The sequence below is a fragment of the Nothobranchius furzeri genome, chromosome 3 (genome assembly GCF_043380555.1).
Source record: "Nothobranchius furzeri strain GRZ-AD chromosome 3, NfurGRZ-RIMD1, whole genome shotgun sequence".
Lineage (NCBI taxonomy): Eukaryota > Metazoa > Chordata > Actinopteri > Cyprinodontiformes > Nothobranchiidae > Nothobranchius > Nothobranchius furzeri.
Window position 1 is genome coordinate 45,806,437 of NC_091743.1, and position 17,005 is coordinate 45,823,441.

General features: G+C 38.8%; 1 protein-coding gene across 2 annotated transcripts; it reads left to right on the plus strand.

Annotated features, from left to right (window-relative positions):
• The first annotated feature begins 1,157 nt into the window (after positions 1 to 1,157).
• On the plus strand, positions 1,158 to 11,586 carry slc25a20 (solute carrier family 25 member 20). 2 transcript variants are annotated; one of them, XM_070549232.1, is made up of 10 exons: positions 1,158 to 1,299; positions 1,390 to 1,508; positions 3,778 to 3,870; positions 3,958 to 4,085; positions 4,178 to 4,268; positions 4,403 to 4,520; positions 7,302 to 7,374; positions 7,453 to 7,562; positions 10,095 to 10,219; positions 10,987 to 11,586. In XM_070549232.1, exons 2-10 carry the CDS (start codon positions 1,404 to 1,406, stop codon positions 11,047 to 11,049), a joined length of 906 nt encoding a protein of 301 aa, XP_070405333.1. In that variant the 5' UTR covers positions 1,158 to 1,299; positions 1,390 to 1,403; the 3' UTR covers positions 11,050 to 11,586. The 2 variants fall into 2 exon arrangements, with proteins under 2 accessions (XP_070405333.1, XP_070405334.1); XM_070549233.1 differs by having other exon boundaries at positions 1,179 to 1,299; positions 1,395 to 1,508.
• Positions 11,587 to 17,005: the final 5,419 nt, after the last annotated feature.

Consider the following 17,005-nt stretch of genomic DNA (forward strand, 5'->3'; position numbering starts at 1 on the left):
GATGTGTCATTTTGATTTTATAAATGTAATTTTTACAAAATAAACTTGATAACCTTGTAACCTCAGCACAGACAGAATTGAGGGTACCCTCTGCAATGTTTTGGGGACCCACTTGGTCACCAGGTTGTGAACCACTGGTCTAAATAATGGGAAAGTCAGAACATCTTCACTTACACAAACTACTTAACTACTAAAACTCAACAAATCTACTTTAATTTTCTGTGTCAGTTCTGTTTCAAAATGGCTATAAAGCATTAAAGTGTAATGCCAGCTTTCAAACACTGGATGGCAGCAACTCCCCATCTTTTCTTCAAATAATGTAAACGATGCATTTATAATGTGAAACATTATATCAAACATTGTTTATCTCCTTATTTGTCCTTTAGCACTCATAACACAACACAAATCACATGCTGGTGTACATTAAATAGCATTTGTGGTGAAGTGCTCATTTGTTATTTGTTTGGTTCCTAGATGATGGGCCTTATAAGTGAAAGGGTGAAGATTGTAGAAGGTGGTTGTTGAAGGAGGTTCTTGAGAGGTTTTATGTGTTTTTATGTGCTCAGGAGAAACTTGTATTATGTATGCTCTCTGAGCACAACAGTCAGCCGCAAACTCAACGTAACAGCAAACCATATAAAAGTTATTATTTTACAGAGATTCAATCAGTGACATATCTGCTTTTCTCCCTCTGATTTAAGAAAAAACTGTTGTCAGAATATAATCAAACTGAAGCAAAACTTTAAACCAGAGCTAAAAACGTACAGCTGCGGCTTTTAATACCACCTTTCTATAAAGTCTAAAAAACATAATTCCACGTTTTGATTTTTGTCCAATTTTTTTTTGTCATTTCCAACTCTATACATTTTTTTTTATATTTTTTTAGTGTTAAATAAAAGCAATGTCTCTTTGAATTCGGTTTTACTGTTTAGAAATCTTAGGTCACATTTTAATGTAATTTTTTTATCAATCATTATTATCATTTTAGACATTTCAGCTCTGTAGTTAGTTAGTTAGTTAGTTAGTTAGTTAGTTAGTTAGTTAGTTAGTTAGTTAGTTAGTTAGTTAGTTAGTTAGTTAGTTAGAGTTACATTTGTAAGTACGGTAGCTTCACAAGCATCAGAAATTTCAAGTCATTATAGCTTTAAGTTTCCACCCGGACGTTAAACAAAGACGTACTGACTGAAGGTTGTGTTGCAGTCAGACTGGTCCGGGTGTTCAGTGGGTGAAAGGTCCCGCCGACTACCGCAGTGGAAGCAGTAACTCAGTAATTCATCTCCCCGAGGAAAAGCCGAACTGGTGAGATGTTTTCTGTTGTTTCCTGGCTCTCTGACGTAGCTCCGTGTTTCTTCTCACGAGGTCACATATTTTCTGTTTCTTTTCTTCCAGAGCAGAAAGTAAAAATGGCCAAACAGCCGCAGCCGATCAGTCCGCTGAAGAACTTCTTCGCTGGAGGTTTTGGAGGGGTTTGTCTGGTTTTCGCAGGACACCCGCTGGACACCATCAAAGTAATTCATTAAGTTTATTAGCTGTGCATTTGGATTTGCCACAAGCACACACAAGATAATCAGCAGTAAGCTACTGGGTGCACTGCAGAAAGGCAGCAGGGAAAATTATCTTTCTGCCCTTCCTCATTCCTTTGGATGTCTCTGCTAACTTATCTTTATTTTGACACTTTTTAAATTAACATTCCCTCTGGCTTTCTGAAGGACTCAACGTTTTCTTTAGGTTTTAGCTGCATTTTCATTATCATTCCAGCCTTAGTGTTTGGGTACAAGATTACTGGAACATCCGGCCCCTTAGATGGATGTTTGTGTCATTTTCTTTGTTTATTATTTGGTTACGTTGCTGTAGAGTTCAGCTGGTTTCTTTGAAGATCTTTGATCCACATTCAGACCAGATTTGAATTATTCTTAGAAGCAATAAAGATGCTTTTGAAGAGATTTCAAACCATTCCCCCAACTCTGGACCAGCATGTTCCTTGTTGCTTAACTGATACCTCAGAGTCGTTACACTTTAAAAAGTAACTAGACATCAAACCGTGGTGTAAAAGTGTGCACATTCAGGTCTTAATTGCACGTAATGTTTCAGTTTGCTTAGAATAGAAGTTTTTAGGAAATGTATTCAGCATTTGATAGAACAATAAAACATTACTACACTCAACAAAAATATAAATGCAACACCTTTGTTTCTGCTCCGATTTTTCATGAGATGGACTTAAAGATCTAAAATTCATTCCAGATACACAATATTACCATTTCTCTCAAACATTGTTCACAAATCAGTCTAAATGTGTGATAGTGAGCACCTGTGCTTTGCTGAGATAATCCATCCCACTTCACAGGTGTGCCACATCAAGATGCTAATCTGACATCATGAGTAGTGCGCAGGTGTACCTTATACTGCCCACAATAAAAGGCCACCCTGGAATGTGCGTTTTTTTTTGCTTTATCGTGGGTCTGGGGACTCAGAACCGGTCAGTATCTGCCTGGTGTGACCACCATTTGCCTCATGCAGTGCAACACATCTTCTTTGCATAGAGTTTATCAGATTGTCAATTGTGGCCTGTGGAATGTTGATCCACTCCTCTTCAATGGCTGTGCGAAGTTGTTGGATATTAGTGGGAAGTGGTACACGCTGTCGTATACACCGGTCAAGCACATCCCAAACATGCTCAATGGGTGGCATGTCCGGTGAGTATGCTGGCCATGCAAGAACTGGGACATTTTAAGCTTCCAAGAATTGTGTACAGATCCTTGCAACATGGGGCCGTGCATTATCTTGCTGAAACATGAGGTGATGTTCATGGATGTACAGCACAACAATGGGCCTCAGGATCTCATCACGATATCTCTGTGCATTCAAAATGCCATCAATAAAATGCACCTGTGTTCTTCGTCCATAACAGATGCCTGCCCATACCATAACCCCCCCCCCCCCCCCCACCTCCGTGGGCCACTCGATCCACAACATTGACATCAGCAAAGCGCTCACCCACACGACGCCACACACGCTGTCTGCCATCTGCCCTGGACAATGTAAACTGAGATTCATCCGTGAAGAGAACACCTCTCCAATGTGACAGACGCCATCGAATGTGAGCATTTGCCCACTCAAGTCTGTTACGGTGACAAGCTGGAGTCAGGTCAAGACCCCGATGAGGACGACGAGCATGCAGTTGAGCTTCCCTGAGATGGTTTCTGACAGTTTGTGCAGAAATTGTTTGGTTATGCAAACCAATTGTTTCAGCAGCTGTCTGAGTGGCTGGTCTCAGACGATCTTGGTGGTGAACCTGCTGGATGTGGAGGTCCTGGGCTGGTGGGGTTACACGTCGTCTGTGGTTGTGAGGCCGGTTGGATGTACTGCCACATTCTCTGAAACGCCTTTGGAGACTGCTTATGGTGGAGAAATGAACATTCAATGCACGAGCAACAGATCTGGTTGACATTCCTGCTGTCAGCATGCCAATTGCATGCTCCCTCAATGCTTGTGGAGTCTGTGGCATTTTGCTGTGAGACAAAACTGCACATTCCAGGGTGGCCTTTTATTGTGGGCAGTATTAGGTAACAATGTGAACAATGTTTGAGAGAAATGGTAATATTGTGTATCTGGAATGAACTTTAGATCTTAAGTCCATCTCATGAAAAATCGGAGCAGAAACAAAGGTGTTGCGTTTATATTTTTGTTGAGTGTATGTAGCGGTTTTACAAAACCAGAGGTTCCTTTTTTGGGCTGGTTTGTGTGCACAACTAAAGCTGACATCTTCCGTCTTCTCAGGTGCGTTTACAGACTCAACCCAAACCCAAACCTGGAGAGAGCCTCTTGTACGCCGGAACAATTGATTGTTTTAAGAAGACTTTAGCCAAAGAGGTGAGAAGTCTGCCCTTTTAAAGTAAATAGATTATTAGCCAAGGTTTCTTTACCGCAATATTTTCTCTCCGTTGTGTTTCCTGCCAGGGTGTGAGAGGACTCTATAAGGGAATGGCAGCCCCCATAATTGGAGTTACGCCCATGTTCGCCGTCTGTTTTTTTGGTTTTGGACTGGGCAAGAAACTCCAGCAGAAAACTCCTGATGATGTTCTTACGTAGGTGATGCATTCGGGAGGGGATGTGTTCTCAAACACTTCTTAGTTGATTGTTTGTCTTTGCATCAGCTTCTTCTACTGGTGTCCTGCAGGTATCCACAGCTGTTTGCTGCTGGAATGTTGTCGGGTATTTTCACTACAGCCATCATGGCTCCCGGAGAGCGTATCAAATGTCTCCTACAGGTCAGACATCGTTGAATGTGTTCAGATAACCAAGTCTGTTGCTTTTTTGATAGCAGACTCGTGTTCTTCCTGATCACAGTCTTTTAGACAAAAAGCTAAATGGCTTTAAAGTTATGTTGTGTGCGTGCGTTCAGATTCAGGCATCAACAGGAGAGCTGAAGTATGCAGGACCCATGGACTGTGTCAAACAGCTGTACAGAGAGGCTGGAATCAGAGGAGTCTACAAAGGCACAGCTCTGACTCTCATGAGAGGTAGTTTCATGTTTTTATTTCCATCAAACTTTGTATCTTTTGAATTGGACAAACTGTGGGCAACGAAAATGACAAAAACTTAAAAACTGGTTTTCTGGGAGAACGTTGAGTGTCTGGTTCTAAGGGTGAGGTCCTAAAACTTATCTCTGCTTATCTTGAAACGCAGGCAAGACCAGCTCTCCTCAGTAGTGAACAAAATGGTCAGCCAGAGGGTTGTATAAAAGTCCAGGGTTGTTGCTTAACCAGCTTTGTTGAGCTGAGGCTCAGAGTTTGAGTATGAAGAGGGGGATCTCCCTGAGACCGGCAAGGTCAATCTGTTGACCCCATCGCCTTTTCCACAGGAAGTGTCAGTTTGAGTTTAACTAAAAGACTAAATCCATTCAGCATTCTTTTAATAACAACATAAAAAGTTAGACCGAAGCAGCAGTTTTATGCTATAATTATGTCATAGGGTGAGTTTATGCATTGATAGACTTGAATGTGAACAAAAAGTTCTTAAAACTAATTCAACGTTTTTACTGGAAGCAATTGAAGATGCTGCAAAATGGGGGTGGAGATAATGTAAGCAGTTGAGATCTGGACTAACTCGTGTTGGAGATGGATTTTTGAGGGGAGCTCAAAGAGAGGAAGTTGCAATAATCGATGCAGGATATGACCGAGGTGTGAATAAGAGTGTCGGTGCATGTTATGGTTTTTTTTTGTTTTTTTCATACAAAACTGCAGTGAAAATGTGTTCTTTGTAATAATTTGTCTGATCCTAAAGTGATTTGAGTGTGTGGCAGTCTGAAAACTACAAATCTCTGCTGGTTTTCTCCCATTAGACATGGAAACGCTCAAAGCCACGTCAGCTGTGTCTGACGTTTGGGAATGTCTGTGACGAGCCTGAGTCTCACTGTAGACCTTTGGACTGAGCAGGACTTAGGACTGCAGCAACAGCAAACATGTTCTGACTTATCTTCAGCAGCGGCTTTTAAAAAGCAGTTAATCAGCAATCTAAAACACTGCTTTGAATCTCTAAAGCCGGGCGTACACTGTGCGACTTTTTCACTTTTTTGAGCCGATTTTCCACTCGTGCGAGAATCCACAAGATCGGGACGAGTTTTGCGCCGAGCGGTCGTGTAGTGTACAGGGGGTTAAGAGAAGATTAACACCACGTGACCAGCTACCGATCAGCAATCGTGAGCTCGCACGGACTTCTGGCGTGTTTGATATTTTGCTCGTCTCGTACGGGTATTGCACTGTTGAAGCGGCGCTGCGACCCAAAAAGTATCAGAACCGCTCACGGTGCATGCGCAATCCTGCATCACTATTTCCCTAATAACACATGTTCGTTTTAATTTCTACACGGTTTTTTTACTCACAAAGATTGTCAAGAAAGCGTGTTTGTCGTGTTCATGTCAAATTAAACTGATCACAAAACAGATTTACTTTCTTTATTTTGTTTTCCTCATCCAACCCCCATAAATCCCTGTGTGTCCTCCTGCAGCACTCCCGAAGGACAACAGGCAAGACAAAAAGTCTGAGGTGTTGTGTAAAAACTGCTATTTTTAGCATATTTTTAGGTCCGACGTGTTGCTACCAGAAGTACAGTGTGAGCAGTCGGGTCGCATCCGAGAACTGGGTCGTACAGTGTGAGCGCATGACTCGTGAGATCTGCCCTGCGAGGAAGTCGTACAGTTTGAGCTGAAGCTGAACGCTACGAGTGAAAAAGTCGCACAGTGTACGCCCAGCTTAAGAAGTATAAGAAATGTTCAATTGGCCCTGATACAGATTATTCTAATCCCGCTAAATCAGCCTTGCTGTGAAAAGAGCTGTTTACCCCTCCCACTTGGCCAGGACATGAGTATGATAATGAGCTGCTTGTTGATTGGTTGGTTTCCCCAGAAGGCCTCAAACACTGAAGACGTGCAGTTTTGAAGAGAAAGAGCACTCGCTATTCTGCTTTCTCAAGCAGGAGTTTTTGTCTCGCCTTTTCCAACTTTCTAGTTTACATAAAAAGTGCGTCACACTTTTGCTTGTTGTTCAATAACAAGAAAAATGTTGGTTTAGATTCTCGGTCCTCTTTAAAGCCTGCAGATTTCCACCCTTACTGTTACTGGTCTTGTTGTCAAACCAGAAATCCAGGGTAATTTGTCAGAGTGCACCACCTAGAGGCAGAAAAGTGTATTGCGCCTTAAGCTCCTCCCCCTACTTCCTGGTTTATGGCTGGAAGTAGGGGGAAGTTCTTGTTCGTGAAAATGCATATTTAGCCAACTAACGTGGCTAAAACACATTGCTTTACAGTAAGTATTCTCACCTTGAGTGTGTGCGTGTTTTCAAAGACTTACTCATCTGTAAGAAATGTCTCCAAATCGGCATCGGTCTAGTTACCTCTATAAAAAGCACATGCACGCTCTGTGATTGACATCTGTCTGTAAGCAGATGGCTAACAATATTGGCTAATGCTGAACGGCGCCCAGTTCAAACTGCTTGGCACCCTACACAAGGGGCCTTAGCAAAAATAAAGCTGACGTATTGCCTACATAATACCACAGAACGGGGTAAGACCATCAACTTTCTGGAAAAAATCATACATTATTCCTGCGAGGGGGGGAACTCTGGATTACTGCTTTAAGCTACGGGGTTTCTCTCAGTTGTTATTTAGCATCAGTTCCTTCTTCTGGTTCTTATTATAAAGAATATTGCAAATGTTTGTCAGACGTTCCGCATTCTATTCTTTCTATTATTGTTATATTTGTTGGAAAAATAACTTCACAGCTCCTTTCTGCGCTTACCTCTCAGATGTTCCAGCCAGTGGGATGTATTTCATGTCCTATGAGTGGCTGAAGAACCTCCTCACACCAGCAGGAAAAAGGTGAGTGTTTGTTCTAGTGGTTCGACACCAGTTGGTTGACAGAACCTCCTGAGATCAGCTGCTGTCTTCTCCTTGCAGCCACAACGAGCTCAGTGTTCCCAGTGTGCTGTTCGCAGGAGGGATAGCTGGGATCTGTAACTGGGCCGTGGCGATCCCACCTGATGTGTTGAAGTCTCGCTTCCAAACAGGTTAGCGTTTATCTAGTTTTACTTTTTGTGAGATTTTTGGCCTGTTTTTAGTTCCTACGGGGTTTGTCAGTCTTGACGTTGAGTTTAGTGGAAAGATTCCGACTCTGGATGCACAAAGCAGCATTTTCCTGGTCACCTGAATGAAGGAGCTGACCAGCTCAACGCTGGTGAAGTTTCATCGTAACGATGGGAGGATGGTTTATCAGCACACTCGTCTTCTCTACAGTGTGTGGTGATCAACAGCTAACATGTTAGGATTCGGTTTTTCGTACACGACAAATTTAGTTTACTATCTAAGAGTTTAATTTCAGTCAGAAAGTACTTTGTTCCTTCTGTCATTTGTCCAAATGTATCTGGGCTGTCTGTGAAACGCTTCCAACAATCATGTCAAGTGTCAGTACAAGGAGACGAACCATTAGTGTAAAAACTTTACTTTAGAGCTCCTTCACTCATATTCTTAACACATTTGCAGCAGTCTATAGGGAGCCTAAGTCTCCTCCCTTTCCGGTCGGCTCACGGGACCCCGGAAGAAATAAAAAAATGAAAAAAGACTTCGTTCCTAATCGGCTTTGCCTTACGCCCTGGATCACACGTATGTTGTACTTCTGTTTAAATAAAAAGTAAAGGTGTGTGTTTCAACCATGACTGTCACTTACTTTAAAATTTATCAGCTTATACAAATTCTTCATTTATATTATTACAAATCAGACATCAACACATCACCACACTCTCCTGTCCCCTAGCGTAGCTGCTGCTTACCTCATGGCCAGGTCTATGGTGGTTCTTTCCTCCTGAAGGAAGGGTCTGCTGAACTTACAGCCATGCTCCCTCTGCTTTTCTCTCTGGTTCAGTGATGTCATTTTAGTGATGGACATTTGTAGTCCTGGACATATTTTCACACAAAACCTATTTATATGCCCCCATTTGGAAATAAGTACTTTCTTGGTATCAGAATGTGTCTAAAATTCAGACACCATACGTGAAATTCACAGCACATAACAACAGGATTAGAAAATGGCATTCATAGCCCCAATTACTTGTATTCATATTTTCATTCTTCCAGGGACCCATGGTCCGGAAGTAGACATAGGCTGCATATTTCCTGATATTTGGACATCTTGCCTCTGATTGGCTGTCTGCAAACCTGCATGTTTGACTCAGGGTGATTGATCATTTTCAAAAAAAATAAGTAAGAAATGGTTTCTCAGTGATAGGCCTCTTTAAAACCTATTTTAAAGAAGCCATTTCAAATTTTCTCAGCTTGTCATATTTTTTAAAGGGGAAATATGGAAAACTCACCTTTTGCATCCTTTTGAGCTGCCATGTGGGTTTCTACTGCCTCTATAAACACTCTAAATCAGAAAATAAAAGTCCATTTGTTTTCTGTCAATTTATGGTTTTTGGAATTGAAAGAAAGAAAGAAAGAAAGAAAGAAAATGATCTTTTATGTAATACCTCTCATGATAAAAATCACAAAGAACAAAAATTTCAAAATATAAAAAAGATTTTTTTATTATCTTAAAATGTGGTTAAACCAATGTAAGGAGAGAGAAAATGAATAGGAAAGAGGGAAATCAGTGGATCCTGGGAAAAGCGGAATAGTTAGAGCAGAATAAATCAAGCTGTTTTTTTAAAGTTCCCTTTTGTGACATCACAAATGGGGACATTAGAACAGAGCCGTCTCATGTTAAAGTGACAGAGCCATGAAACAGCTCATTCTGGAAGGTACTACAACCATACACATGAATATGTAGATGCCCCATTGGGTGCTGGAGATTGTAACTGCGTCGCCTCCATCTTGGATGGGTTCCTTATTTTTCGAACCCCACAGCAGTCAACGCAGAGTGAGCAACTATGCCTGTTTTTGTGCAGCCTACGGTTGCAACAACTGGCGTACAAATGAAAACCAATCACGTGGGATTACTGTTGACTACTCTAGCCTGTTGAGATTTTATATTTCAATTTATTTTGTTTAAATTTAGTTCTATTTTAACTATCGTGTCATACCATGCGTCTGATTGTGTAAAAAATGTTTTTTTTAATTTTTAATACCTCCCTCAGTTTAAATAAATGCACTGGGTGCGAATGGAGACCCATCCAAGATGGCGGCAGGCCACTGTGGCAGTTCCCATAGGCAGCTCCAGTTCACAGGGCGTCGAGATGATGTCTGACTGAAACTATTAAGTATGAAACTGCTGAAATCGCTTCATGCACGAGGGATTTTATGCACAGAACTTCATAAACGTGTTTTTCAGAAACCATAAAATTCTTATAAAGTAAAAAAAAAATGTAAAAAGTCACAATATGTCCCTTTTAAGACGTTTTGCTTATCACTTGTAATTGAGGCCCTAGGCCAGGAAGAGACGATTGAGTTACTTAATGAAAGGAAATGTTTAGCTTCTTTGTATTGTTTTATCTTTAGATCTAAAATCAACATCTGAAGCTGTTTTAGAGATTTCTAAAATAATTTAATAAAACACCCGCCTGACTTTTGCCCCCCTCACACACACACACACTTTCTCTCTCTTTCAGCTCCTGCAGGAAAGTATCCCAATGGTTTCCGAGACGTTCTACGGGAACTTATCCGGGAAGAGGGTATCACCTCCTTGTATAAAGGCTTTAACGCCGTTATGCTCAGAGCTTTCCCTGCAAACGCGGTGAGTCACTCATTCTTCAGTCAAAAGTCTAAGTAAATTCAGTTTTAACTGGTCTGCAATTTTATATTCTGAAGAACATTTTCTTTGCTTTTAAAAGGATTTCTGTCCAAAGCTTTGTGTTTATAACGACAAAATAGATTCTTTATTTTTCCGGGGAGATTTGGGTTGAAATTGGAATAATCCACTCTTCAACAGCACAAATAACCTGGTCAGACATATTCTAACAGGAGAGCATGCTGCACAAACCTGCATGCTGTTACTTTAAAATACTTTAATTTGTCTGTTGTTTGGTTCCGTTTGATGTTGAGTCTGCTTTTTAAATTTTGGAGTATAAATGAACAGTTCTGTAGTCAGAAAGTAAAGGGAAGCTGCTATAAAACATGTAACCAGCAGGGGGCAGAAGAACACAGTTCTAGGAAGTTAGGCAGTAAAATAATATTTAGTTGTGCATACTTTAGAGTGAAAGGTTAGTAAATTATATGTAGTTGTGTTGTTTTTAGTGTTGAGTCATCACAGACAGAGATGGCTCATAATGAGTAGAACTAAAAAGTCGTCCATGTTAGAAATCCTGTCCTGATTATTCACGAGAAACCAGGTGATGAATAATAACAGGTAATAAAGAATTCCCAAGGATTATTCCAGCTGAAATTCTCATCTTTTCATTTAGCTGCTAAATTAAACAGCTGATAAAATGAATGAGTCTGTTGTTGTTTACAGCCACTGCTCTCAGTTATAAACAAACACTTCTGTTTATGTTTTCTTTTCAGGCTTGTTTCTTAGGATTTGAGATGGCCATGAAGTTTCTTAACTGGTTAGCTCCAAACCTGTGATGGAGCCATCTGGAGATCCCTGGAAAACACACACACACACACACACACACACACACAGAGAGAGAGAGAGAGAATCACTTGAAATGAAAATATTTGAACAGATTTCTATAAGTATACTTGATTATTTTGGGAGCATTGTGGTACTGTAGATGACCCGATGAGAGTTCAGATGAAGTGATGGACATGTAACAGTGCCAGGTTTCACACACACAGACAGCCGAATGCTCTCACTCCGTCATTTTTACTGATTTATTCTTTTTATTTTGCTTTATTTCTTTAATAAAACGGAATGAAGTGAACATGTCGTGCCTTAGGAGTGGTGTCAGGTGTGTCAACAGCTGTGTGTATCAGGAAAAAGGTGCACTTTGTTGTTTAGTGTGTGTCAGTGAAACACAACTGCAAACTGTCTTTGTCCTGCATATTTACATCCCCATACACCTTATCACATGTAAAACCATGAGGGTAGGTTTAATTAGCCTAATTCACTGTTCTATGAATGTCATCTTGTAAAAACGATAAAGCTTCCATTTTTAGAAATCCCGTTGTTTCTACCTTTTTATTTTGGTTTACATTCACCAACACGCTCGATCAATAAAAGCTTTAGTTAGAAAATATTCCCTAGAAACTGTTAATAAACTGAATAAATAATTTTCATTTTAAATCAACTCCAGTTTCCTGATCTGAAGATCTTTGACATGTTTCTGTAACTGAAAAATTTGTCTCTAAGAAATCCTAACACAAATCTACCCATGTCACTGAAAGCAACATTATATATACATATATATATATATATATATGTATGTGTGTGTGTGTGTATATATATATGTATGTGTATGTACATATACATATATACATACACATACATATATATACACACACACACATACATATATACAGTGGCGGGCGGTGCGTTCCACCCCTGGGCCTTCAGTGATTTCCTATTCAGTCCAATCTAATTTAATACACCTTAAAATACCATCAATAGGACATCACAGCTGGAGAAACCTCACACACACACACACACACACACCAGTGGCTGGTCAAGACACATAATTTCCAGTCTTTAAAATCAAACTCGCATTCCCAGTTGAGAGTAGGAAACTAAGACCACGGATACTGTCAAATCTCAGAAATGAAAGACGGGTTTAAGAGATGAGACAATAAAATAAATAAGTAAAGCAAACACATTATTTGCATTTGTTTTGGAGAAAACTGCACCGCGAAACAATTGAACATGTTGGCGCAGCTGCACACACCACGTTATACACAATATAAATTGCATAGAAACAGAACACAGAATAATTTCATTTTGCCATTTTATTTCGTTACCATTTATTGATTATTAACAAAATAAAATGACAAAACATTAAAAAAATACTAATAAAATGTTTCTACTCACCAACGTAAATGTCCAGCATGGATCTCCTCCTCTCCTGCTCATTAGAAAATAAAATCCATCCTTCTTTCTTTCCTCAGGAAAACCTCAGTGGCTCTGTACAGTTTATCTGTGCGCTTCAGGTCCATGAGTGGATCCTTTTCTATGGATATGGAGGCTAATGCTGAAAGACGTGTCTGTCCGGCGGTCGTGTTTCTGGCGTACGTTTTAACGCGCTTTAATGCTACCAAATCCATCTGATGCGAGCAACAGGCATTCCCAGCAGAATAACCTGCAGCGGTTCTCTGAAGCTGTTAGCCATGGGTACCGTTCATAGTTGCTTGCCTGAAAATGACGAACAAATCCTTTCCCCTGCTGGGACAAGCCAGCTAGCATTGGAGTCAGACGACCTGTTCTCACAATATCCATTTTTTTCTTGAAAGGTCCGTCTGGAAAATGGTGTGGCAAGTAAATCTGCAACCAAGTCTGTCTCTTCTCCTCTTTCAGCCATCATGTGTTCAAAAATACACCGATAACTGCCTATAGATACAAATCTCCGTATTTAGTTTTGATATTTTGCTTAATGCTGCTAGAAAAGTTCAAACTACTGCTTATCCAATCACAGGATGCGTTCATGTCAACTTTTGCGTGAGGCCAGCTAGCTGGCCCGGGCCAAGCTGACTCGTGAGCTGATTGGCTATCGCAACTGGCTCGTCTCTGTTCACTTAAGCCCCATTCCCACCTGTACCGGGTCGGCCCGGGCCGGGTAGAGTAGACAGCGGACAGTGGGCTTCTCGATTGATTCTGAAGGCCTAGAGCAGACTTAATCTGCCTGACAACACAAGCTAGCTTAAATCTGATTGGATACCACCCAGCCTTGGTATTTTAACACTGGAAGCAGCGCAGCCAAGTGGTTATAATAGGATATAAAGAAAATAGACCAGTAAACATTTTTTTATTTAAAAATAATTACCAAAGGAAAAAAAATACATTTACGCTTTTGAGTACATTTAGGCCAGCAGAGAAGGCTTTGCTGGCCCTGACTGCCCACCACTGCATATATATATATGTGTGTGTGTATGTATATATGTATATGTACATATATATATATAAATATATATATATGTGTGTGTATATATATATATATATATATGTGTATATATATGTATATTTATACATATACACATATATATTTATATATATATGTATGTATGTATATATATATATAAATATATATATGGTGAAATATAGGATTATCAATTAGTAAAATAAACACTTCATTTCAGGTCCATCATAGTCAATCCTCATGAAATACATGATCGTTAATCTTACCCAGTAAAACCTGTTTGCTGCAAATCCGAAAATACTTTGAGGGCTGCTTGTTCGTTTGATTGATAGCTGTGGTTCACCTCCATCCTCAGTCTCCATCAAAATTATTTTAAAAAGAGACGAGCATCCTTGTCTGTTAGTGCAGCCAACCTCGCAGAACACTATTATAATTTTACTGTGAAGTCAACTAAATAAAAGCGATAAAGGCTAGAACATGGCTTGTTTTGACTAGCTTCACTGGAGTTTAACATGTGTAAATGTCTTTTTGCCAACCGTCATGGCAAAGGGGGCAGGAGCATCGTGACATCACGTGCATAGAGGCAATAGGTGGATGCAATTCCAAGTCCAAAGACTAGTGGTACTAATGAGGCAAATGGTCATTTCCAGAGTAACACCTTGTGTAGGGATGTTGGACTACTAACTCCATAAACATTGTAGCCTCTCAATGGCCCCATTCTCAGATTTGCCACTGGTACGACTGGAAATATTGCAGTAAAACTAGGATTAATAAACACCCAGATACGTCCTCTTTTTTGTTTAATTAGCTGCAGGTTGTTTTTTTATACAAATTAAATTAGGACTTCTTTCATTACCTCCACACAGGTCATCAGATTTGTGGCTCTTTCTGTCACTAGCCTGGCTAGCCATCCTATTTATGTGGCCTGCAAAGCAAAATCATTTTGCTTCTGCTGTGGTCTGACTTCTAGGCTACTGGTTTACACCTTAACTGCTAAAAACATCTAATTTTGCTTATTTTTAGAAACTAAGATAAGAAAATAAATTTTCACTGAAAACATTCAGCTGTTTGTTGTCTCTATGGGGTGCCATTTGTAAAGTTAAACAGTCATAATCTAACAGCAATATTTTTTGGTTATTTAGCATAACATAAGAGAGAAAAATTGGGAGTTCAATTTTTCGAAGTCATATTTTCATCATGTTATTCATACATTTATAAATGTTAAAGTTTCCAAATAAATATTTAGTTAGCAAGCTAAATATTTAATTTATAGTTAAATATTTATTTTGCAAACTAAATATTTAGGTCTGATCTAAATATTTAGTTTGTAAAATAAATATTTAATTCACTAACTAAATATTTAATTTACTAATTAAATATTTATTTTGGAACAAAATATTTAATTTGTAAATTATTTATTTTCTGAAATAAATATTTAGATCCCAGCTAAATATTTATTTTGGAGCTAAACATTTAGTTTGCAAAATCAGTATTTGGGAAATAAATATTTAAGTCTGACCCAAAAATATAAAATATAGTGTGGAGCTAAATAACATCGTGGAAAATTAATATTTAGCTGGTATGGGGAAGTTATTGAGGAACTGATGGCAACAAAAAATTATGTATGTTTGAATGATGGAAGTGGTACGAGAATAAATATTAGAGCTGATACAGAATCAGCAATTGACCTCACATTAGTGTCAGATTCATTAGCAGGTTTTTGTTCATGGCAGGTAATTAAGGAAACAACTATTGGTAGTGACCATTATCCTTTAATGACTGAACTTGAGATGAATATAGAACAATATGATACTGGGAATGTACAAAATTGGTGTTTTAGTAAGGCAGATTGGGAAAAATTTAAAATTATTTGTGACCAGGAAATGGAAAAAATATGAATGTTGATGCATTGAATTTTTCTGTTTGTAATGTAGTTTTGAAGGCAGCAAACCATGCAATAAAGAAGAAAGAAGGTAAGAGAAAAAAGAAGCTAGTACCCTGGTGGACAAAGGATTGTGATGAGATTATTAAGGGTCAAAATAAAGTTTTTAAAACTTCAAAGAGGAATCAAAGTTTTGTTAATTATATGGAGTATAAAAATTACAGGCTACGGTGAGAAGAACTGTTAAAAATGCTAAGAAGGAGTATTGGAGGAGCTTTTGTAATTCAGTGGGGAAAGAGACAAAAATACAAAATGTTTGGTCGATGATTAAGAGAATGAATGGCATAAGAAAAGAGTATGGATATCCAACATTAAATGATGGTGAAGTAACAGCAGTAACAGACGAAGAGAAGACAAATTTGTTAGCTAAGACATTTGTTAAAATTCATAGTTTAGATCCTGTTAGTGAAGAAGGTCAAAGGGGCAGAGAAGATACAGTTATGAAAACTAGAGTTATTGGAACAGGGTGAAGATACTGATAACTTGTTAAATATTTTATTTACAAAAACAGAATTAAATCGAGTTTTACAAAAGTCCAAAGTATCAGCACCAGGAAAAGATCAGATTTGTTATATTATCATAAACCATTTTAGTGATAAAGCTAAAGAAATGTTATTAGAACTATATCATAGAGTTTGGGAGGGTGGGATATTGCCACAAAGCTGGAAGGAAGCAGTGGTTGTACCCATACGAAAACCAGGAAAAGATAATACCGATCCGGGAAACTATAGACCGACAGCGTTAACATCTAATATTTGTAAGATAATGGGGTGCATGATAAATGAAAGATTAATGTACTACAATGAAAGTAAAGGATACATATCTAAATGTCAAAGTGGTTTTAGAAGAGGAAGGAATACAATGGATCCTGTTTTATGTTTAGAATATGAAGTTAGGAAAGCACAAATAAACAAAGAGAGTGTAGTTGATGTATTTTTTGATATTGAAAAAGCTTATGATACAATGTGGAGAGAAGGCCTTTTAAATAAAATTAGAAAAATGGGTATTAATGGACAAATGTTTGAATGGATCAAGAACTTTTTAATGGGCAGACTAATTCAAGTGAGAATTGGGATTGTTTTATCTGAAAAGTTTCCTGTGGAAAATGGGACACCACAAGGTAGTACAGTGAGCCCTTTATTATTTTCTCTAATGATAAATTATGTTTTTAATGGTATAAAAGATGGGATGGGGTTTTCACGTTTTGCAGACGATGGGGCAATATGGAAAAGAGGGGAAAATGTAAAGTTTATTGTAAAGAAACTTCAAGAAGCAATTGGCAAAGTGGAGGAATGGTCATACAAATGGTTTAAATTCTCGGTAGAAAAAACTAAGACGATGTTCTTTACGAGGAAAAAAGTAAGAGAGGATCTTAAACTTAAATTATATAGTCAAGAGTTAGAAAGGGTAAATAAATTTAAATTCTTAGGCATATGGTTTGATGAAAGGATAACTTGGGGTGTACATATTCAGAGTATAATGGATAAGAGTAAAAAGGTTCTAAATATAATGAGGTGTTTAGTTGGGAGTGAATGGGGTGCAGACAGGAAGTCTATGAAGGCCATATTTAATG

Bases quoted from the DNA above. Each gene is read 5' to 3' on its own strand.
- slc25a20 (XM_070549232.1), top strand. From the start codon at position 1,404: ATGGCCAAACAGCCGCAGCCGATCAGTCCGCTGAAGAACTTCTTCGCT. The intron at 3,871-3,957 runs GTGAGAAGTCTG...GTTTCCTGCCAG, and splicing joins AGAAGACTTTAGCCAAAGAG to GGTGTGAGAGGACTCTATAA. The intron at 7,375-7,452 runs GTGAGTGTTTGT...TTCTCCTTGCAG, and splicing joins CTCACACCAGCAGGAAAAAG to CCACAACGAGCTCAGTGTTC.